The sequence below is a fragment of the Lipotes vexillifer genome, unplaced genomic scaffold (genome assembly GCF_000442215.2).
Source record: "Lipotes vexillifer unplaced genomic scaffold, Lipotes_vexillifer_v1.1 scaffold890, whole genome shotgun sequence".
NCBI lineage: Eukaryota > Metazoa > Chordata > Mammalia > Artiodactyla > Lipotidae > Lipotes > Lipotes vexillifer.
In genome coordinates, this window is record NW_006776053.1 from 791,909 (window position 1) to 815,267 (window position 23,359).

General features: G+C 50.8%; 1 protein-coding gene across 1 annotated transcript in view; it reads left to right on the forward strand.

Annotated features, from left to right (window-relative positions):
* LHX2 (LIM homeobox 2) overlaps positions 1 to 13,648 on the forward strand; it is a 19,588-nt gene extending 5,940 nt beyond the window's left edge. Inside the window, exons 4-5 of the mRNA XM_007450247.1 lie at positions 3,024 to 3,229; positions 12,959 to 13,648. Coding sequence (XP_007450309.1) covers positions 3,024 to 3,229; positions 12,959 to 13,246 — 494 coding nt within the window. The 3' untranslated portion in view covers positions 13,247 to 13,648. The remainder of the gene's footprint in view (positions 1 to 3,023; positions 3,230 to 12,958) is intronic.
* The last annotated feature ends 9,711 nt before the right edge of the window (positions 13,649 to 23,359 follow it).

The following is a 23,359-nucleotide window of genomic DNA, read 5'->3' on the forward strand; positions in this document are numbered from 1 at the left end:
GTGTGTGTGTGTGTGTGTGTGTGTGTGCGCCTGGCGGCGTAATTACTGATTTGATTCCAATCCATTATTTAGACAATTGAACCTACAATCTAGTCTTTAGTAAAATGAGGCGAAGTCAGATTTGATTACAGGTTCAGTACCAGCGACAAGAGCTCGAAACCCGATGGGTTAATAACAGATCACGAGTAAATTATTCATGATTTTACGAGCTCTTTAGCTCCATTGAATCGGCCTAATTGAGAGGAAAAAAAAAAGGAGAGAAAGATTGGTCCTCCCCCTCCCCTCATCCCCTTGCTCCTCCCTGGACCCGATCCTGGGGAACCTCGATCTGGGGAGCTGGGGGCGAGAGTGCGGGGCCTGGGGCACCGACCAAATCTGGGCTCAGCAGCCTCTTTGCCCCCAGCGCAGCCCCCTGCCCCAGCCGCTGGCTGGCCTCGGCTTCCCTGCCTTGGGCCGACTCCTTTTCTGCCCTTCTCTCCTTTTCTCCCTTTCCCCTTTTCACCACTCCCCAGCCTGTAACAGCTTCAAAAAAGCCACCCCGCAGGGACCCAGTCTCCCTGAGACCTGGGATTCAGTTCCTTGGCCTGGACCCTCCACCACACAACATCCCTACTATTTCTGGGCCTTGCTGTCCCCTCAGGCTCCCTCTGTGTCTCTCCTGGTTTCTTTCTGTCTTTGTAGCTGTCTCTCTCTGGTTCTGTCCATATCCACTGCTTTCTTTTCCTCTGCCTCTTCTCTCTTTTTTCCTGGCTCTGTCCATTTTCCCTCCCTACCATCTCTCCTTTTTTCTCCATTCTCTCTGTCTTTCTACATCTGTCCCTTTCTTTCCTTTCTCTGCCCTTTCTTTCTCCCTCCCCCAACCACCTCCCCCCATCTAGGCCTCACTCAGGGCATGTCCCTTGGGTTCGTGGGGCGCCAGGGTCCCCATGGAGCTCATTAACAGCAGCAAGGCCCAGGCAGGGGCTGGGCGGAGGAATGGGCCCAGAGATCCCCTGTGGGGAGGCCTGCCCCCACCTCCCGTGGAGCTGGGGACTAGGGGCAAGAAGAGGGTTGCTCCCCACAGTGGGGGCAGGGCAGTTTCCATGGATCCCATTTGGAGTCATTCTGTGGATCCCCTTTAAAGTGCTGGATGAGCACTCTCAGTGGGAGTAGCCCGGCTGGAGGACTTGGGTGCCTGGGTGCCTATGGGAGGAGCCCTTAGGAGGTGTAGCCACTTGCTGACAACTCCTAGGTTAGGGACAAGACCAGCATCTTGTGAAATTTTTCTGCAAGGGACCACTCCTCATTTGGACAGGGGAGGAGTAGGTCACCAGGAGAGCAGGAGTATTTCTGAGGTAGTATTGCCAGATAAAATGCAGGACTCCCAGTTAAATCTGAATTTTGGGCAAACGACAAGTAAATTTTTTTAGTGTAAGTGTATCCCATACAACATTTGAACTTTAAATGAACAATGAATAATTTTTTAGTATGAGTGTATACCATGCAATATTTGAATTTTAGGCAAACAACAAAGCAGTTTTCAGTATAGGTATGTCCCATGCAATATTTGAGACATCATACTAAAAAATTTTTTATTGTTTATCTGAAATTCAAATTTAACTGGGCAATCTATATTTTTATTTGCTAAATCTGCAGCTCTGTTATGGGCATGTGATGAGACAGGAGATATATTCCCAGTTGCCCACTTTAGGGGGAATGAATTAATCTCCTATGAGGCATTCCCCAAAGTAAGACCTTATGTGTGGGATGGCTCAGGATGTATTGAGGGGATCTTGGAGAGGGGTCCTGCATGTCCCCATCAGCCACCAGGTTGCTAAGCAACTTTCTGAGGCCCAAGTTTTCCATCCCTGTCCCCCACCCCAGTGCCTTCCAGGCATTGGCAGGCCCAGCTGGGCCCCTTCTGGATGGGGACGGGCTCCCCAAAGAGTCATGCTTCATCTTTGCCTGGCTTTGTGGTGTAGGGGAAAGAAACAGCAAGGAGGCAAGCACTGCAGTATTGAATCTAGGCTCAGCCATAACCAATGGTGTGGCTTTATTTTCCTTAGCATTAGTTTCCTCATCTCTAAAATGGGGTGAAGAGCAGTAGCCACCTCTTGGAGCAGTAGTGAAGCCCCCCTCCCCCCATGTATGTAGAGCCAAAGGCATACCCTGGGTGTGGCATACATGTTAATTTCTTCCTCCAGCTTCCTTCCCTTTTGGTTAGAACTCTGCCACTCCATGAGATTTCCAAAGATAGCTTAACCTCCCTGCCTCATTCACCTCATTTGTCAAACTGGGAAACAACTGCCTCATAGGGCAGTGGTGAGGATTAAGCTACAAAATACAATTTCCAACCTTCAACCCAGTGCCTGCAGCCCAGGGCTAAGGGATCGTGCAGTACCTTTGGTTGTAGGAACTGATGAGGGAGAACTGAAAGTGAGTGGAGAGTATGGAAAGTGAGTTGAAGTCTGTGACTTCCAGGTGCCTGCCCCAGACACTGTGTGGGGGGAAGGGGCAGGGGAGACTGGAGACTGCATTCCTCCTTAGGGAGTGCAGGGAGAAACGGGAAGATCATGGGCCTGCGTCTGCAGTCAAGTGACTTCCCTTTCGGAGCCTCAGTTTCAATATCTGTAAAAAGGGGGAAATAATGCTTGGCTCAAAGGGTTGTTTTGAGGATGAAAATGTGCATGTAAAGCCCTTTAGCACATCTTGTGGAGTTGAATGTCATTGACAAGTTGTAGCTGTTGTTATTATTACTATTATTGTAACATGATGGCTCAGAATGGTTTTTGGATTCTCCTAGAGCTGGGTTTGAATCCAGCATTTCCTAGCTGAATGACCCTGGGTAGATGGCTCTCTCAACCTCATACTCCCCTATAAATCTATAAAATGGGATAATATCTCCACCTCACCGGGGTGCGGCACCCACCGTGTGGTTCTGAGGTTAGAAACATTTGGCGAAGCGTGGGGTGGGTGTGGACTTGGCAGTGTTGTGGGGGTCCGGGCCAGGAGTTTTACCTGCTGCCTCTGCGTTCCTTCCCCAGCCCTGAGCTGCAACGAGAACGATGCGGAGCACCTGGACCGCGACCAGCCGTACCCGAGCAGCCAGAAGACGAAGCGCATGCGCACCTCCTTCAAGCACCACCAGCTTCGGACCATGAAGTCTTACTTTGCCATTAACCACAACCCCGACGCCAAGGACTTGAAGCAGCTCGCGCAAAAGACGGGCCTCACCAAGCGGGTCCTCCAGGTCAGCCGGGCCGGGGCTAGGGGTGGGGGCATCTGTGGCGTCAGGACCTGGGGTGGAATCCCACAGTGGCCGAGGGCCTTGGAAGGACCTTCCACTCTATGTCCGCCTATCTCTTTATCTTTCTCTGTTCTCTTTCTCCATCTCTTCAGTCTATCTCTAGCTGTATTTCAATCTTTTTTTTTTTATTCTAACTTTGTCTTCTCTCCTTCAAGTTTGGTCCCTCAGTGTTTCTGTTTTGTGTCTGTGTGTCCCTCTGTCCTCTTTGTCTACACACTCAGTCTCTTTTCTTTCTTGTAAGCAATTCTTAGTTGCTATTTATTACCCAAGTGACACTCAAATATGCTCATGTTGTAAAAGGTTCAAGCATTTCAGTTAAACCAGAGCTTCCCCCCACCCCCTCACCGGCAACCTTGGCCCCTTAAACCAGGATGCCCGTCCAAGGCACCTGCTGTTAGCCATTTGCTCCTTCTGCTTCTTGTTCCTCACTTGCTCTCTCTAGTTTCTCTCTCTCTCTCTCTCTCTCTTTCCTGTCTCTCTCTAGATTTACCTTCTGTTTCTTTGTTGCTTCTCAGACTCTCCCAGAAGCAAGGTTTGTAAGGGAGAGGGATTAGGGCAGATCCCCTGGGTGGAAGTAGATGGGTGCCTCTGAAAACAAGCAGCATTGCACTTGTATGTGAGGGTGCTTTCTTGATAGAGAGGATCCAGAGCTTTCACCAGATACCCTAAGGGTCTGTCCACCACCCCCAAAATGTTAAGAACCCCATTTGGGGATACAGGTATCCCAGCTGCCTGTATGACCCAAACTTGTGGCAGAGCCTTGGGTCACCACTTTTTAAATCTTCAGCTCCTCCTCTTACTCGTTTCATGGTCCTGGGCATGTCACCTAACTCCTCTGAGCCTCAGTTTCCTTGTATGTGAAATGCACACAAGAAATTACACTGAATGCTTATTGGAGGAGCAATTGAGATAATGTAAGTGCCCATCACAGTAGCTGACAACCGCTCAGTGGATGGTAGCTAGGATAACATTAACTAGATTAATCAGTTAACTGATATTAACTAGTATAAACAATTATTCTGGTGGCTGGACTTCAGTTTCCACATCTGTACAATGATAAGGTGGGAGAATATCTCCCTTTATAGCTAGTTTAACCGATTTATTCCTCAGAACGTGTGACTGTAGGGATAACAATGCACATTTTTGGGTAAGAAAATCGAGAGATGAAGTGAGTTGACTATGGTCCCACAGCAGGAGGAGTGGTGCTGGAATCTGAGGGCAGGCCAGTCCGACCGACCCCCTAGCCCTAAGTCTTTGAGGACTGAGGGCCCGGGGGTGGGTGGCGACACCGAGTGGGTGAGGGTGATGGTGACGACACCGAAGTCTGTGAAGCCACCCTAAGCTTTCTTGCGAGTCTGTTAGAACTTTTAAGAAAGCATTTTGGAGGTGACATTGGTGGCGGGATGGGACTGTGACGCGGGCGAGGGTCCGCACATCTCCGGGAAGCCTGGAGCCCGGGGGCCCAGGCCCCCGGCTGCCAGCCACGCGCACCGCGACGGGTCTGGCGCAGCTTGGTCTCGCGCGGGCTCAGTGACGTAGCGGAGGGAGCTGAGGGCCCGCCAATGAGACGCCGATGCGCCTCTCTGGGCCCCCCCCCCCCCCCCCCCCCACTTAGATGGGGCAGGATGACTAGAGGGAACTGGAGCTGGGTATTTCCCTTTCTCCAGGTCAGTTAGACCCTGATTAAACCCCAGTAGTTTGTTAGGGATCGTTTTGCCCAAGGTCCCTCTGACCAGGGCTCGAGAAGAGGCGGCCCCTTGGGGTCTCAGATCCCGCTGGTCCGTTTTCCTCCGACTTTTCCTTTTGGGGATTAGGTCGGGCGACTCTTCTTGGCGCCCCCTCTGTTCTTCAGCCCTGGGCGAATTTGGACGCAGGATCTGTGGTTGCTGCCTTTTCTCTGGTTAGTAGTCCTTCCTCTCTCTAGATGCCCTTATGGTGAGTTGGTGGGGGAAAAGGGATCCGTGAAAAAAGCCCCAAGAGCAGGCGGGGGCAGGAACAGGGACTTGAAGTCAGGCAGAGCTGGGTTCCGTTCTGCCCATCTACTCACCGGCAGTGTGTCTTGCACAAATTAGTTACCCTCTTTGAGCCATAGCTTTCTCATCTGTAAAATGGGCACCATTAGGGCACATACCTCGCCAATTATCCAGATTAAGTGAAGTAAAGAGTAAATGTCCATGGTTGGGTCTGAATCTGGAGTGGGGAGCTGATCTCTGCTGGCCTTGGTAAGGCAGGAAGCTTGATTTAAGAACACATTGGATTTCCAGCATAGTTATCTCTCATTCTTTCATCTGACCAAATAGCTATTGGCACCAGGCCCTGGGGACACAGAGGTGAATGAACCACAGTCCTGGCCCTGAAGAAATTCACCTATTAGGTGTCGAGACAGACCCACAATCAGTTTCCCCATAGTGTGATCAGTCGGGAGGGAGTTTCTATGGGAGACCAGGGGAGAGACCAACTACCTACCCTGTATGTGAGGAAGGGTTCATCTGTGTGACCTGGGTCTAGACTTGCCCTTCCTCCTCTAGAATCCTGAGCCAGGGCTCTTCACACCTGCATGCCCTCTCCACCATGGGGACTCAGAAAAGCCAGGGCATGGGACTAGTTGAGAGAGAGAATCATTGATAGAAGCACTAATCAATAAATGTTTGAGTGCTCCTACTATGTGTTGAAAGACTCAGGAAGTACATTTGCTCGTTGAGTTCTCACTATCAGGCATCATGATCCCTTCCCCACTGTACAGATGAGAGAACATTGAGGCCCAAATGATTTCCACTTGCCCCAAGTCACACTTTGCTGGTAGGTAGCAGAGCTGGATCCAAATCCAGGCACGTCTGATCAGTGGGCATTGCCCTTTCTCCTCTAAGCCAACCCAGCAGTGACAGCCTCTGAGTGTGAGTATCATTTATGGGTTGTATGTTGTTGGGGTGAGGGCAGTCATACCCACAGGACACATCAGACCCCTGTTCTCTGTCCTCCCAGACCCCCCAATCTCCTGCATAAATGCTTAGTATTCCCTAACAGCACAGCAGCTCATGATTATGCAGCAGTTTGCAAAGCATTGTCTTTCCAGCTACTCATCTTCCTTACCTTAATATTTTCCTGCCCATTTTACAGATGAGAAGCTTAAGAACTAGTGAGATGAAGTGATTTACTTGAGGACACAGGAGCCAGGCATTGACAGGGTGGGGCTCTCTCCCAGGTGTTCTGACTCCTGATGGGCCAGCTGGGGGAGATGGGATGGGGGCAGTTTGGGGCGAGGCAGCTGGTGGTGTGGCTTTGGAAGGTAACATATAGATTAAAGTCCTTTCTGACATAACAACAATGTGATTTGGGCACTTTAACTTCTCCTCTCAGAGCCCGATTCCTTGTCTTTGAAGTGGAGATAATAATAGCTTGTACCTTGAGGATTCCTGAGGATTGAGACAATGAATGGGAAGGCTCCAGCATGGTGCCTGCTGGTACAAAGTAGACAAAGTAGGTGCCCATGAAATGGCTTCTCATCACTGGCTACACAAGCTTAATTGTGCTAGGCCTTGGGTGCCCCCTGCAGGTTGTGGTCCACCTCGACCCTGTGGAGAGAGTCTGCAGGGCAGGGCAGGTTGAGGTTGAGGCTGTGTTCTCAGAAGTGGTTGATGTAGGGTGTGTGTGTGTGTGTGTGTGTGTGTGTGTGTGTGTGTGTGTGTGTGTGTGTGTGTGTGTGTGTGTGTGTGTGTGTGTGTGTTGAGCGAGTGACTTAACCTCTCTGAGCTTCAGCTATAAAATGAGGATGATAACAGTGCTTCACTAGGTAGTTTCAAGGAGTAAATAAGATGACATAAGGTGTAATTTATAAAGTATATGAGGGACTCAATACATATTAATTTCATACACATTTACCTAGTAAGGTTCAGTCTACCGTCCCCTTTTGCACACATTTAAAAATTTTAATTATCTTCATTTTGCAGATGAGGAAACTGAGGTTCAGAGAGGCTAAAACCCTTGCACTGAGTCTCACAGCTAATAAGTGATGGGAGGGGTCAAGCCCAGATTGGTCTGATTCCACAGCTCTTTCCAATATGGCACAGTGTAGGGATTGTGATTCTCAGCACCCCCTCCCCTTGTATGTAGCTGCCGAATGCAGCAGGACAGATGGGGGACAAGGGGAGGAGTGAGTCATAGATGCCATGTCTTGGTAGGAAAGCAGGAATTCTGTTGTAAAGCCCTAGGGGCGTAAAAAGTGCTCAGAATTGTCACCAGCAGCAGCAGCATGACAATCACAGTACTCACTTGTCACCAGTGGGCAAGGTGGCCGGGCGACAGAATGGCTCCTTGGACCGAAGTCCATTAAGACATTAGCTTTACCAGTTCTTGGAGAGCGTTGCTCAGCACATCCATGCGCCTCTGCATTGCCTCTCTTCCTTCCTGGGGAAGGATTAGGAAGGCAGAATATTAAGGTGCCCTAGGCTGGGGAAGGGGCTGGTGAGCTGATGGATTTGGATGGGTGAACGTCTCCTTAGGGGTTCCCAGTGTGACTTTGAAGGAAAATACATTTTAACAACCAGCAGTTTAAAAGCATTCTTCAGATGACCAGTTAGTCATCATTAACCTATGTGAGAACTCAAGAACTGAGGACACTAGCTTTCCTCCGTTCACTCACTTCAACAAATACACTGACCTGCCGTGTTCTGGGTGGGGCGTGAGGTACTGAGGATTCAGTGGTGACCCTGGCAGTGAACAGGCCCGGCTGGAATGTACAGTCCACAGGGGAGACAGTGTCCAGCAAGTTACTGTATAAATAATTAAAATGGTGATAAGATTGACCTCTATATTTTTCTGTATATTTGAAATGTCTCATAGTAAAAATATCTTTAAATGATTCCAGGGCCAAATAAGTTTGGGAAATGCCAAAGATTGACTGCATCCTTCTCTTAGAGATCAGAGCACACTGGCATTAATACAGGCATTGAGAAATCTTGAAGAGATTCAACTTTGTCTAGTCCAACATTTCCCAAGTGTATTTGGCCACAGAACCCTTATTTAACTCTTGACAAAAATAAAATAGAAGAAGTGCTAAGATGGAAAAATATAGGGGTGCAACGAGAGCATAAACGCAGGGACCTGACCTGGGGAGGGAGGTGGTCAGGAGTGGCTTCCCTGAGGAGGTGAGGTTTAAACTAGGACTTCAGTTCATTGAGCCTCAGCTTCCCCACCTGTAAAATGAGGAGAGTGAGCATTGTTCTGCATGTCATTTGCACAGGGCTGTACAGAGTATTTGATCTAGTCACGGATGGTTGAAGTTGGATGGAATTTCATAGGTGATTTGGCCCAAATCTCTCCGCTTAGAAGAGAGGAAACTGAAGCCCAGAGAGGTGGAGTGACTTGTTCAAGGCCCCAGAGCAAAGTAGTTGTAGCCCTGGAACTGGACCTAAGGGGTCCTGATATCCAGTCCACTGCTCATTATTTTTTATTCTTTAAAGAAAACTTTCTTTAAAGTTTATAAAATAATAGAACCACCATACAGGCAGGTTAGAAAACTAAGGGGGAAAGTTACCCATATGAAGACACAGGAAACCAGTAATCCAGGTGTGCACTTTGGAAGTTAAGTAGTGGGTAGGGGCGTGGGCCCAGCTTGCTGGGATGCACATCTCATCTCTGCGTCTTTGGCTGGGCTCTGGGTCTCAGTCTCCTCACCTGATGATAATTTCAGTGCTGACCTTGTAAGGCACTAACAGGAGTTCATATGTGTAAAATCCTTAGAACTTTGCTTAGACGTTGCCTTCTGAGTGAATAATATTCGTCGTTATTATTTGCTTTATGAAGTTGCAATACCAGAGGATGTCATTTTGTTATTCTTTTTTTTCCTCACATAACATTCGTCACAAGACATTTCCTCTGTGACTGCGTGGAGTGGCTGTGTCGTGACTTCCACTTGTCCCATCTGGTCGGATGCTTTGGATGCAGCCATTGGTTTTGATGTCATAAAAAGAAACTGCCAGTGGACATTTTTGGTCTTGAAGCATTTTTGGCTGGTTTCCTTAGTGGCCTTGGAGGGGATCTGTGGGGCAGAGTGGGTTTCCCACTGACCCTCCTGGTCTCCTTGATGAAAGAATCCTGGGGAAGGGGATTTGCGAGGCAAAGCTCAGCCTTCAGGGCCAGGGGGTGTCTGAGGAGGAGCCATGTAACCATGTGGGCTTCCTCCTCCACCCAGGACCTACTGGGGATCCCTGGGGCACCTGACTGAGGCACTCCCTGGAGATGAAGAGAGAGGGCTGTCAGTTTAAGAAGATGGGTGGGTAGAGCAGATCATCTTCCTTGTTGCAACTGCCAGAGAATCGCAGCCTGTCAGCACTCCAAGAGGCCATAGAGATCATATGGTGTGGTCCAACTCCCTTGTTGTACAGGTAGGGAAACTGAGGCAGACCCAGAGGTAAGGGACTAGCAGGGGTCACTTGGTTGGTCAGTGGCCGAACCAGAGCTGGAAGCTACAGCCTGTGCTCTTTCCACTACATCGTAGTTGCTTCTGTGTTTATTCACTCATTCATTCATTCATTCATTCATTCACTGACTCACTCCAGATCATGTGGTAGGGAAAGCATGGACTTTTTATGGCAGATAATCCTGGATCTTAATCTCATTTTGGCCTCTGTGTGACCTTGGGCAAGTGACTTTGCCTCTCCAAGCCTCTCTGGTTTTAAATCTATAAAGTGGGGATAATGATAGTACCTCCCTACTTGGCCTATCATGGAGATAACCTGTGACCGTGCATGTTAGAGGATGGCCGGGTGCCCGGCATGAAGAGGTCTGTAAATGTTATCTGTTAGTATTACTATTAACTCGGTGCATGTGACTGATTCTTAATCTTTGCCGATCCCTCTGCCATATCCCCAGGGATATAAAGATGACTTAGACAAGGTCCCTGTCCCAACAACCTCTTGGGAGGGGATTTTTTTTGAAATACCCAGGAGAATTCTGGTGAAGCCTGGCTTAAGGTGAGAAACAAACTGCACACAAACCCCCGCAGCAGCTGGCTTTTAGTGGAGTTGTTGACTTTCATCCACTAGATTCCCAGTGCCTCAGATTCGGTAAAGCAGAGAAGGCAGTTGTGGAAGATGGTGTCATTGTTTACAAACCTCTGTTAGGGGCAACGCCAGAGAAATAGCAAACAGCCAGCAGCTAACTGTTCCAGCCCTTCCCAAGGGCTTGGAGCCCCGACCCGATGGGCGATGCACTGCCCCCGGGGCTTCCCGCTCCTGCTACCACTTGGAGAGTCAGGCCCACAGGACGCTCACAGGGCCACACATGCTCAGGACAGGACGGTGGCAAGAGTGTCACAGCTCCAGGCTTCCTCATCCCCAATCTGCAGTGTTACTTTGGGGAAGTTGCCTCTTCTCTCTGAGGGTCTCTGGGGGCTTTCTCCATCATTTTCTCTATCAGTCATTCTCTGGGCCAGACGGACACAGAGTCCCACCTCTGTAGATTTCTGCAGGCCGGGCAGGGAAGGAGCCCCCATCACAAGAAGTGCCTCTCGAGGCTGGTCTTAGAAGCACTGTACTTATTTGCAAGCCCCCAGAAGAGGTGATGGGCTTGCTTTGGGCAAAGGCCAGGGAAAATGTGCTTTCTTCCTGGAAAGATCCAGCGGGAGAGAGCTTTGTTTCCCGACTTCACAGGGTCTGCATCTCCCTCCTTACTCCAGGAATCTAAAGGCTGTGCTTTTTAATTGAGCCCAAGTTGTATCAGGCCACCAAAAAGAGGGTTTGAGGCCACAGGCCCCTGGAGCTTGGGTGGTCCCCAGGGGAGGGTGGGGCCGAGGGCTGGCCCTTCCTATCCCTGTCTGAGACACTGGGAAGACAGGAGATGCAGGCGCACCTGGAAGGACGCAGCTGGACACCCTAGAATCTGTTCAGTTCCCCAAGGCCCTCTGTTTTACCGGGAGGCTTCCGGCGAGTGTTTTCTTCACACAAAGGGAAGGGAAGGGGCCCTGCCCTTTGGGCTTTTTTCTCTGGGAGATACAACCTCCCACCCCAGCCCCCCAACCCTCCTCCCCCCAGATTTTCTTGGCTTCTCCCAAAGTACTTTGAGGACCTCGGGGTACAGCGGGATCTCTCTGTGCAGTTCGATGGGTGGGCATACTGGCTGGGGGGGGCTGTGGAGATAAGTATCGATGCTTCGTGTGTACAGGCTTGTGTGCAGTGGTGTGGGTGAGGATGTGTGCGTGTGTCGGTGCTCAAGGGAAAATGAAAGCAAACCCTTATTCTCTCTCTTGGGCATTCTTTTCACACAGAGCTCAGTAACTGGGCCCCCCACCCCACCTTCCTCGTAAAGGATACTGAGACATGGCAGGTCGGGAGGGAATCTTTCATCAGGCAGCTCTTCCCATTCTGTCCACTCCGCCCTGAGACCTGAAACCCAGTGGTCCAGGATGCTGGCGGCTTCTCCAGCAGATAGCGGCAGGGAATAGGAGCTGCGTCTTTTTCTTCCTCTTAGTAACTCTTTATTGACTGATTCCTGTGTGTTCTTTACATCGTTCTGGTATTTCCCAGACTTGCCATGAAAAACTTGAAAAATGGTGCCCACAAGAATTTGTGGGCTCTCTTGCTCGCTTAAAGGCGACTGCTGTGTAGATAAGTATCGATGCTTCGTGTGTACAGGCTTGTGTGCAGTGGTGTGGGTGAGGATGTGTGCGTGTGTCGGTGCTCAAGGGAAAATGAAAGCAAACCCTTATTCTCTCTCTTGGGCATTCTTTTCACACAGAGCTCAGTAACTGGGCCCCCCACCCCACCTTCCTCGTAAAGGATACTGAGACATGGCAGGTCGGGAGGGAATCTTTCATCAGGCAGCTCTTCCCATTCTGTCCACTCCGCCCTGAGACCTGAAACCCAGTGGTCCAGGATGCTGGCGGCTTCTCCAGCAGATAGCGGCAGGGAATAGGAGCTGCGTCTTTTTCTTCCTCTTAGTAACTCTTTATTGACTGATTCCTGTGTGTTCTTTACATCGTTCTGGTATTTCCCAGACTTGCCATGAAAAACTTGAAAAATGGTGCCCACAAGAATTTGTGGGCTCTCTTGCTCGCTTAAAGGCGACTGCCAAAAAAACGAACCTCTCAACCATGGTGAAAAATGATCGAGATTTGGTTTGTGTGAATCTCCCAGAACAGAATAGAAATGCTATGTGAGCCACATATGTAATTTTACATTGAAAACTTTCCAGTAGCCACATTAAAAAAGCAAAAAGAAACCTGTAAAATTAATTTTAAGGATATATCCTGTTTGGCACAATATGTCCAATATATTGTCATTTCAACATGTAATCAAAATAAAAATTACCATTGAGATATTCTACTTCCTTCAAATCTGATGTGGTTCTCACCTATAGACCAGCCGTCTTGGGGCTAGCCACATTTCAAGTGCTGGGTGGCCACATGTGGCTAGTGGCTACGATATCTGAGAAACTTCTAACAGAAGGGGAAACCCAGTAACAGGCAATTCGAGGAAAGGACATTTTTACTGTATTAACAATAAAAATACAAAACAAAATATTGCCAGCCCAACTTTTTAATACACGTCCCCCGCTTCCCCATTCTGGCAGAACACCGATTGGCATCTCTGAGTTAAACAGTCCGGAGGCATGCTCTGCCCTTCTCCTCGTCCTGCCCGCCTTCCTCTGACCAGCCCTTCCCTCTCCCCCACGCAGGTCTGGTTTCAGAACGCCCGGGCCAAGTTCAGGCGCAACCTTTTACGGCAGGAAAACACTGGCGTGGACAAGTCGACGGAGGCGGCGCTGCAGACGGGGACACCGTCGGGACCGGCCTCGGAGCTGTCCAACGCCTCGCTCAGCCCCTCCAGCACGCCCACCACCCTCACAGACTTGACTAGCCCCACCCTGCCGACTGTGACGTCCGTCTTAACTTCTGTGCCTGGCAACCTGGAGGGCCATGAGCCTCACAGCCCCTCTCAAACGACTCTTACCAACCTTTTCTAATGATTCTCGGCCCCCCGCCCCCGCCCCACAATTTCTTTAAAAAAGAAATTATCTTTAGTTGAATTCCAAGTGTATTTTAAAATAGAGGCTTTGAGCAACTAACTAACCACATTTTAGGATCTCGCCTGGAAAATGAGGAAGAAAGTAACTACGCCCCTTGCAGACACAGCGGTGTGGACTGGAATTACTTGGAAGATCTATCTGCAACACAACATTTGTGTCACTGTACAGTTTTGTGGACTGAGCGAGGAAAAACAACAAATAATTTAAGTTGGCTAGAGCTTCTGTATTTTCAAAGACTGCCACGTGCCTTAGGAATACTGTTTTATCTCCATACTTTGGATGACTTGTTCATTTTTCTCTCCCTCTTTTTCTCTCTGTATATTTATGACCAGAGCAAAAATGTAAAAAAAAAAAAAAAAAAAAAAAAAAAAAATTTTTTTTTTTACCTGTGCTCTGCAACGGTAGAGGCTGCAACAGTGAGAGGCCCAAAAAAAAAAAAAAAAAAAAAAAAAAAAGTTTGTTACTTTGAATAGTCCTAAAAAAAAAAAAAAAAAAAAAAGGAAAAAAATCAAACCCCCTCCAACAGTCGCTTTGTTGTTTTAGAATTTTAAGGTGGAAGTCTGTTCAAATATCAGAATTTGTAAAATCTAACCAGTAATAAAACCACTTACTGAAACTAGCTGGTGCCACTGCTGTTTAGAGGTGTGCCAAATTCACAGGACTTAAGAGTCTTACTGAAGCCCAGAGATCAATTCCAAGGTCTTCCCCTATTTATAATACTTATTTATAATAATTTATAATATTTGCGGGGATCCTCTTTTGTGCCAGACTTTGGGCTGCTCGTTGGGATCCAGAGATGAAGTAGGCACAGTCCCTGCTCTTAAGGAATTTAGAGTGGAGGCAGAGACAGACAAGAGATCATCTTAGCACGTGTGCTATGTGCTAAGTGGGGAGCATGTAAGCAAAATGCCATTCATTCATGCATGTGTTCTTTCAAATATTAAATAAGCACGCCCTGCTGGATCCTTTGACAAAGCTCAAAGGTCATTACACCTGCCTCTTCTGCTCTTCTCTGGGCTGGAAGGGTATGTCAGGCAATGAGGGAGGACTTTCCCCATGAGGAGTGAACGCTGTCACCAAAGGGCAGCGTAAGCTCGAGTTTTCCTAATATAAGACACAAAATTTCAAAATCTTCCAAGAGGGCAAAACCAAATGAATTTGGTTCCTTTACTAAAGCTTCAGGTAACCTCAGAAACCCAGAGAAAAGATGCATCCAGAGAGGATGGAGGTTGAGAGCCAGGCAGAATGAGGTTGGAATCTCTACTGTTAAGCAGTGTGAGCTGAAGGAAGTCATTTCACCTCTTCAGGCCCCAGTTTCCTCAGCTGGAAGGTGACAGTCATGACCTTTATATGACAGTTGTAGTGAGGGTGAAGTGAGGTGTGTTGAGGGGCCCAGCGGAGGGCCTGGCATGTAGGAGCTCAATATATTTTATGGAATGCCAAGTGACACGTCAGGACCTTGCAGGTGGAGAGCAGGAATTGTGTGTATCCAGGCACTGCCTGTCATTGCTGGATGCATCAAGCAGGTGTGACGTCTGTCCACTGAGCATCTTATACCCCTCGTTTCTTGCCCTGAGCCCTACTGCAGAGTACTCTGTTACCAGCTTGATCGAATGCCAGCTGTCGTCTAGCAAAATGCCCCACGGTGCCCACCAATTTGAAAACCCAGAGGGAAGATCATAGCTGCTTTGAGGAGAAAACAGCCAGGCAAGGTTGGGCAGGGCAGCAATCCAGCCCAGGACTGTGGTCCCTCTCCCTTCCTCCTCCTGCCATCATGATTGGGACCATGTGGGGAAAGGGAGTAGGGCAGGAATGAGTTGCAAGTATGTAAAGCCTGAAGCGACTCACTTTCTGAAATGTTAAACACACACACACACAAAACACTATTGTTTCTATTGCAAGTTAATGCCTGGCAAATAGTAGGAGCTCAATAAATTTTTTGTAAACTTTTATATTGATGTATAATGTGCATAAAGGGCACATTTCTGAAATGAACAGCTTGACTGCTGTTTTCCAAATGAACACACCCATGTAACCACCACCTAGATCAAGATACAGGACATTTACAGCACCCTGAAGTCTCCCTTGGGCCCCCTCCCTGTCAGCCCCTCCCAAGGTAGCTCCTATTCTGACTTGTAGCACCATGGATTAGTTTTATCTGGTTTTGACTGATACATTTTTGCTGAATGAATTCAGGATTACCCAAGATTAACCACCTTGCCTGGGATCAGGCAGCTAGTGGTGGAGGAGCCAGGGTTTGAACCAGGTCTGTCTCCAGATGCCAAGCTCTCAACCTCAAGCAGACACATTCGTAGTCATACATCCAAGCATGTGGGTTAAGAGCCTCAACTTTCTATCTGTCAAATAGGGTAACACCTCCTTGATGACTAGGTAAGAGAATGCAAGCAGAGGGCCTGGCCCGTGGACAGCCTCACAGATACAGCCCGACTCCAGGTACTCCCAGGGACCCACAGACACAGGTACACTCTTGAGGCTCTAATGGACGGATAGACCCACAGGCTAATGTGCTCACACCCAGACAGCCTCACACAAAGACGCACGTGCACAAATCTAGCAGACAGACATAAACAGGCCCAGACGCTCACAGATATATCCAGACAGACACCCAGAGCACCCCACACAGGGAGACCCGCATACAAACCCAGATTGCACACGTGCAAACATTTGCAGGCACCCAGACACCCCCACGTAACCCGGCTGTGCTCTGTGCTCAGGCCTGGACAGACCTGAGACTGATCCCTATCTTGTCTGTCAGCACTGCCACCCAGAGGGAGCAGACCCTGGAATGATGCCCAGGGGTCCCCTGCCCTCTGCATGGGAGCAACTTTGGAAGCAGGGCCTGCTGGTGGGCCAGGGATGGGGGGTGCTGTGGAGAAGACACTGCTCTCCCCTGAGTCCAGACTGAGAGCACCACACACAGAGTGAGACACTCAGAGAGAGTGACGGAGATGGGGAGATGGGGAGAGAGGCAGAGAAAGAGTGAGACACAGAGGCAGAAAGGGACAATGACAAAGATGTGCACAGACGCAGAGACAGAGAGCGATGACAATGGGGACAAAGATACAGGGCAGAGAGGCGGATCCACAGTGGACTGGGAAGGAGAGATGGAAGGAGAGAGAACAGCCACAGAGCAGTGAAGAGGCAGAGAGACAAGAGACAGTGATCCAGGTTAAGAGACAGAGTCAAAGTCACAGGTGGAGAGATGACAAGATGGAGAGAAAAGCAGATGGAGATTGAGAAGACTCAGAGAGAAAGGGAGATCCTGGGACAGACTCAGAGGCTGACAGAGACCTTGACAGAGAGACTGAGCGAGAGGAATAGAGATGGTCGTTTTGAACTGGTGAAGAGTGACATTCAGAGAGGGAGAAGGTGGCACCAAAAGGACAGCAGAAATAAACAGAGACTCAGACTGGAAAGCAGGCGCTCGGTGGGGCAGGGGCTGAGGCTGGGCTTAGGCTGCCAGCCCAGTGCTGTCCCCTGGTGATGGGAGGGAGGGAGAAGATGCTGTCATCACTGCTACCTGAGACTCTGGGGCAGTGTTGCCACCTCCCTGAATGCTGGCTCCAGAGGGGACCAAGGGACCGTCACCAAAACCTTTTGGTCTCCAACCTGCTGTGAACATGGAGAGCCTCCTGGTTCTGGGGATCTATACCCAGGCCTGGCATTAGGCAGTTTGCAGGGGCTGAGGTTTTGACAATGACTGTCCCCTGCCCTGTCTCATCCTATGAAGTCTCCTTTTCCCTAGAGAGGGGAGGCCTGGGGCAGATGGAAGAGACCTTCCACAGTCTTCCCTGACTTGCAAGAATTTTGGCAAGGTACTTAGCCACTCTGAACCTCAGTATCTTAATCTGTAAAATGGGGCCAACGCTATCCGCCTTGTAGGAGGATTGTTAGGATTCCATGAGAGAATGTATGCATGCTATATTCATGTTTGACTAAATATGAGGGGAGCTACAGGGGAGGGGTGAGGAGTTGTCTCAAGAAGTTGGGAGAGACTCCAAGGAGTTGTTATGTGAGTTGGGATCTTGGATGAACCAAAGGTGACCGGGTGGAGGAGGGGAGCAGGGTGAGAATTCCTGGCGAGGACACAGCCTGGGCACAGGCAAGAGGATACAGAGAACAGTGGGGAGTGGAGAGTAATTTAATGGCCGGGGTTGCTCCTGTGGAGGTGGGTCAGGTTCAGCTCATGGACAGCCTTGAATACCAGCTGGAGCTTGGCCCTGGGGGCCTTGGGGAGATGCCTGTGATTCCCCTGTTCTTTCCTGGGCTGCAGGCCCAGGATACAACCAAGTAGACCCCCTTGCCACCCCTGTACTCAGGTCAGAGTCCCACATGGCAGAACCAGCTTCCTGGAGAGGAAGTGTTGGCCACTATGGCTTGTGCGTTCTGCTGGCAAGAGTGAACACCTCCAGGCTTCATCCGGCAGCTGAGGCCCCAGGGAGGGGCCGCCCTGGACCCTCTGGCCCCTGGGGACTCTAGGAGGGCCAATGGGCCCTTCATACCTTCCTTTCCATCTTCCCCCTCCTCTCTTCCTCCCTTTCTCCATGGCCCAGTGCTGGGCATCGAGGTCTGGGGACGTGGAGATAATTTGGCCAACGGCCCCTCCCTATGGCTCCCAGGCTTTCTGGGAGACAGACGCGTCAACAGCCAGACACTGTCAGCATGAGGGAAGCCCGGGGGCTTACAGGAGCCCCAAGGAAGGAGAGTCCGACTCTGCGTGGGATGGAAGTCCTACGCAACTTGCCATGCCTCTATGCTCATTATCTCACTGAGCCCTTCCCACAGCATCAGGAGGCAGGGAGTGTCATTCCATTTCACAGAGAAGGAAGCCAAGGAGGGGTCATTTGCTCAGGATCACACAGCTTGGGGGCCACAAAGAGATTTTCATTGCAGTTCTAGAAATTCAGCTAGCACCTATCAATCCATCCATCCACCGTGCCAGGCACTGTGGCTGGGGGCACTTGGACAATTCCGGCCCATCCTGGGGTCTTGTGCAGCTGGACTGGAGGTTCAAGAGGCAGAGGGAGCCCAGAAGAGGGTCCCAACAGGGGTGGATGTTTGGGGAAACTTTTTGAGTTGGAAGATCAGGCAACTGACCTGGAAGTGTTTGAGGCCACAGGGGGATCCAGGGGGAGGGCAGAAGGGTGCTCAGGGTGTAGGATTTTTCCACCAGTGAGCAGCACTCATGTGGGCAGGAGAGAATCACCGAAAATTTGGAGATGGAAGCTGCCTTGGAGAGCCTCTAGCCAGACCTGTGCTTCAGAACTAGCTTCCTCAGAACCAGCAGCTTATCTAAAATACCCACACTGCGGGGGGGCCCAGGTTGGTGTATCTTACACAAGGCTTTTTTCTTTTTTTTTTTTTGCGGTATGCGGGCCTCTCACTGTTGTGGCCTCTCCCGTTGCGGAGCACAGGCTCCGGACGCGCAGGCCCAGCGGCCATGGCTCACGGGCCCAGCCGCTCCGCGGCATGTGGGATCTTCCCGGACCGGGGCACGAACCCGTGTTCCCTGCATCGGCAGGCGGACTGTCAACCACTGCGCCACCAGGGAAGCCCACACAAAGCTTTTTATTATGGAAAACTTCAAACATCGATGAAGTAAACAGAAAAGTATAATGAACTCCTATGTACTCATTGCCCAGCTTCTATAGGTATCAGTGTTCACTCATTCTTGTAACACCCATACCTCCATCCACTCTCCACTCCCAGTTTGATGATGATGATGATGATTACCTGCACATCTTTTAAAAATCAGGGATTCTGATAGGCAGCCTGAGTTGAGGACTACCCACCTGGCCTCTTCATTTTAGGGATGAGCAGTGTAAGCTCAGAGAGGGGAAGGGACTAACCTAAGGGTATCCAGCCAGTAAGCAGCAGCAGTTCATCTTGCTAAAGGACATTTATTGAGAGCCATGTCCTGTGCTGGCCACCGGGGATACCAGTGAATAAGACGGTACCTGCCCTTATGGAACTCGGAGTCTTGTGGGGGATACAAACGTCAAATAGCCTCAAAAGTAACTAATGATGTATGTGATAAGGTGTATGAGACCATACACACAGGTGAGGGAAAGGACAACTTCCTGGAGGAAGAGATCAGATAAGTGAGTGGGAATTAACTCAGCAAGTGGGAGGGGGAGGGGAAGACGAAAGAGTAACAGCATGTGCAAAGGCCCTGAGCCCAGTAGGTCCAAGGCACTCAAAGGTAGTTAGTATGACTGGAGATTTCAGGGCAAGGGCCAGAATCGTGGGAGTTGGGGCTGGAGACATGGCCATGGGCTTTCCAGGCAGCTTGCCTGTATCTTTATTCCAAGAGCACCAGGAAACTGGAAGAGATGAATCAGGGCAGTTGGGGACGGAGACAAATGTGCGGTCACTCAAATGATGGGGCACCCGACTGCATGGGAGCAGAGGAGGTGGGCTGGCTATGGGGAGGGAGAGCGAAGAGGGGGCAGAGCCACAACTGGGCAGCTGGTGGGACCCTTCGATGCAGTGGGAAAAGTCATTGGCAAGAGGATGGGGGAAAATGACCAGGGATTTGGGGTTTGGACTTGTCAAGTTTTTGATGCCTCTAAGACATCAAAGTGCTGGCCCATCCTTCCCATCAGGGGCCTCTAAGTCACATGACGGAGGCATGAAAGGGATCTGGGACATTTACTCATTGCTTTGGGTTTCCCATCCCTCCTGAGCAAGTTGGTCCTTAAGCTGGTGTGTGAGACTCAGTCACAATCTGGTCTCTCTCCTCTGGTGCAGGACTCGGGACCATCTCTGGGCTTAATGCTAGCCAAGCACACCAAACTCATCCATGATTTATATGCTGGGTGGGCCCTCTGCATGGGGGTCCTACCCCCCTTCTCTCCTCAAAAACTCCTGCTCAGAAGCCCCTTCCTTTTTGGAGCCTTTCCTGCTTAGCCCTCTTCCCTCCTGACTGTGCTGTAACTGTGTCCTTCAGAGTGAACTCACCACACAGGGCAGTAATTGTCTGTTTGTCCCCACTCACCTCCACACTGCAACAGGGCACTCGAGGCTGGCCTCTTCCTGCCTAGGTCAGCACTGCCAGCACACTGCTGGGCACAGGGTCCCTAGTAACATATCTTTAGCAGTTGAGCAAATCAATGATGAATCTGTAGGTGCCTATTTAGGGACTGTTTTACTCTCTTTCCTGCCACTGTGAAGGTCTATGACTCACTATCCCTGTGTTCTTTATATTCCACCCAGCACAGTGCCTGGCAGATGGTGGGTCCTTAAGAAATATTTCCTAGGGCTTCCCTGGTGGCGCAGTGGTTGAGAGTCCGCCTGCCGAGGCAGGGGATGCGGGTTCGTGACCCTGTCCGGGAAGATCCCGCATGCCGAGGAGCGGCTGGGCCCGTGAGCCGTGGCCGCTGAGCCTGCGCGTCCGGAGCCTGTGCTCTGCAACGGGAGAGGCCACAACAGTGAGAGGCCCGTGTACCGCAAAAAAAAAAAAAGAAAAAGAAATATTTCCTAGGTCCTGGAGAGAATAAATGTCAGCATGAACCTTCACTGTGGCTGAGAATCTTGCCTTTAGAGCTTTGGCCCTAGACTCTGCTGCTACTTAACCTCTCTGAAGGTAATGGTAACACCTACTTTATAGAGTTTTGTGAACTCTGAAGCATATAACTCAGAGTGCCTGGCCCGCAGGATGCTCCGCTCGGCTCGAGGGAGCTGTTGCTCTTCATTCAATTCAGTTCTGTCTTTCACTTCAGACACCTTTATGAGTCTTTGCTCCAAGAGAAGAGGCGAGGGAGGAGGCTCCTCTGCGGGACGGCCTCAGAAGTTCTCAGACAGCCTGGGGTGGGGCTGGGCTTGGGGGCGGCTCCGGGCACAGTGGGCGGCTGCGAGCCCGGAGCTGTCCGAGGAGGCCCCTGGGGACTGGGGAGGAGGCGGAAGCCGGAGCTGAGATCAGATCCGGCAGGGTGAGGAGCCGAGACATCCTGCGGGGGCGCCCGTGGGGACCTAGCGAAGCTCCCGGGGGAGCCGCCCTGGCACAGCGGGAGCTGGCAGAGGGACGCCGGGTGTGGGGAGTCGGAGCCCCCGCAGGGGCCGGGCGGAGGGTGCCGCCTGGCGGTGCACCGCGGCATTGTCCCGGTGGGGTCTGCACTGTTGAAATGCCCCGCAGGGAGGTCAGAGACCGATATCTATTCTATTCGGGGCTCTGGACGCTTTCCTCAGCTTCTGCTTTGGAGTCCCTAACGTGTGCCAGGCACTGCGTTAGGCAGGGTCAAGGGGCTGTGACAGCATGGAAGCACACAGCACAGGGATCGGCACACAGTAGGTCCCCCCAAATGCCCTCCTTTCCTTTAGGCTCATTCCTGCGGGCCTCTGGGCAGAGGTGCTGGGCTCAAGCCTGAGGGACTCCCCAGGTATGGGAAGGGAAGAGAAGGTGCAATTCCAGGCACCCGTCCTGGGCTCCCTGGGGGGCTCACTCTGCCCCCTGCCGTCCCCCCGCCAGTGGCCTCCACGAATGAGGACTGAAGCCCGTCTGCCTGGTGTGTGATGGGTAGGCAGGGTGTGGGGTGTGCACTGAGGTGTGGTGGGTGTGGGTTGGAGGGAGGTGTGTTTGGATGTTAGTGTATCTGTGTGTGTAGTCGTGTTGGTGTGTATGTTAATTTGGGGCTATGTCTTTGTTGAGATGTGTGTGTCTGTGATCAGGTGTGTGTGTCCGTGTGTGAGTCTGTGTTCAGGGGCGTTTGTCCATGTGTGTCTATGACTAGGAGTGTGTGTCTGTATATGTCTGTGATCAAGGGTGTGTGTGTGTGTGTGTGTGTATGTGTGATCAGGCGTGTGTGTCTTTGTTCAGGGGTGTGTTTAATTAAGTCTGTGTGTTTGCACAGGGATGAGAGCTCAGGTGAACACAGGTGTTCAAAGTGGTGTGTGTGTGTGTGTGTGTGTGTGTGTGTGTGTGCTGCAGATTGCGGGGGGGCGGGGGAGCTGAGGGTGATCTGGGCCTGTCTGAGGAGGGGGTGAAAAACTAACCACGTTTGCACCCAACAGAGGGGTGGCCAGGCCCCTGCCCTATTCCCTTACTACAGCCCCTCAGGACCACTACTTTCCTTTCCTCCCCCTTCCCTAAGCCCTACCTGTACCGAGTCCAGCTCTCTATGCCTCCCCTTGGAGATGAGGAAACCAGGCCTAGAGCAGGGAGGGACTAGACCAAGGACCTCAGTCAGAAGGCAGTGGAGCCAGGGTACTGGCTGGACTCCCAACTCCAGCCTGAATACTTTCCTCTTCCAGGAGGGCACTGCACACCTTGTGCCCAGCCTGGGGCAGGGGTGGGGATGGGTTTCTGGGCTGGGCTGCATGGGGAGTAGGACACAAAAGGCCCAGTGTCTGCCCTGGCCTCTCCAGCCCGGCCCTGCGCTGTTCCAGGAGCCAGGTGGGTGTCCAGCACCTGACTGGGCAAAGGGGGCCGCCTGTGACATTCATGCTCACCGGGGGCCAGCCCCAGTGCTGGACCCACCTGCCCCACCGCCCCATGTGCTGACTCTCACTGGGTGTGACAAGGAAAGAAAGCTTTGCCCACATTTTGGGCTCATGGCGCCAGCTCTCAGCTGGCACCCACTCAGGCCCAAAGCACTTCAGCTTGCTCTGCTCTGAGGAGGGATTGATGAGTAATTAAGATCGTAATGATATCAACACATATATTAATAGAATCATAATAATGGCTACTGTTTGCTGAGGCCTGACTGTGTGGCATTTCTAAGCTCTTTAAACAGGTTCCCGGGAGGCAGTGAGGCAGGATGGTTAGGACCTTGGGCTCCAGTGACAGCCAGACTGCCAGGATTATTTCCCATCAACACTTCCCAGCTGTGTGACCTGGAGCAAGACCTTAAAATCTCCCTGCCTCAATTTTCCCAGCTGTAAAATGACGGTAGATGAGTTAACATAGAAAAATCACTTAAAAACCCTGTCTGGCATTGATTAAATGTGCAACAAATATTAACTCTTTTCATTGTGATCGCCTCAGCTCCTCACGGCATCCTAGGAGGTACACACTGCTATCCTTGCTTTACA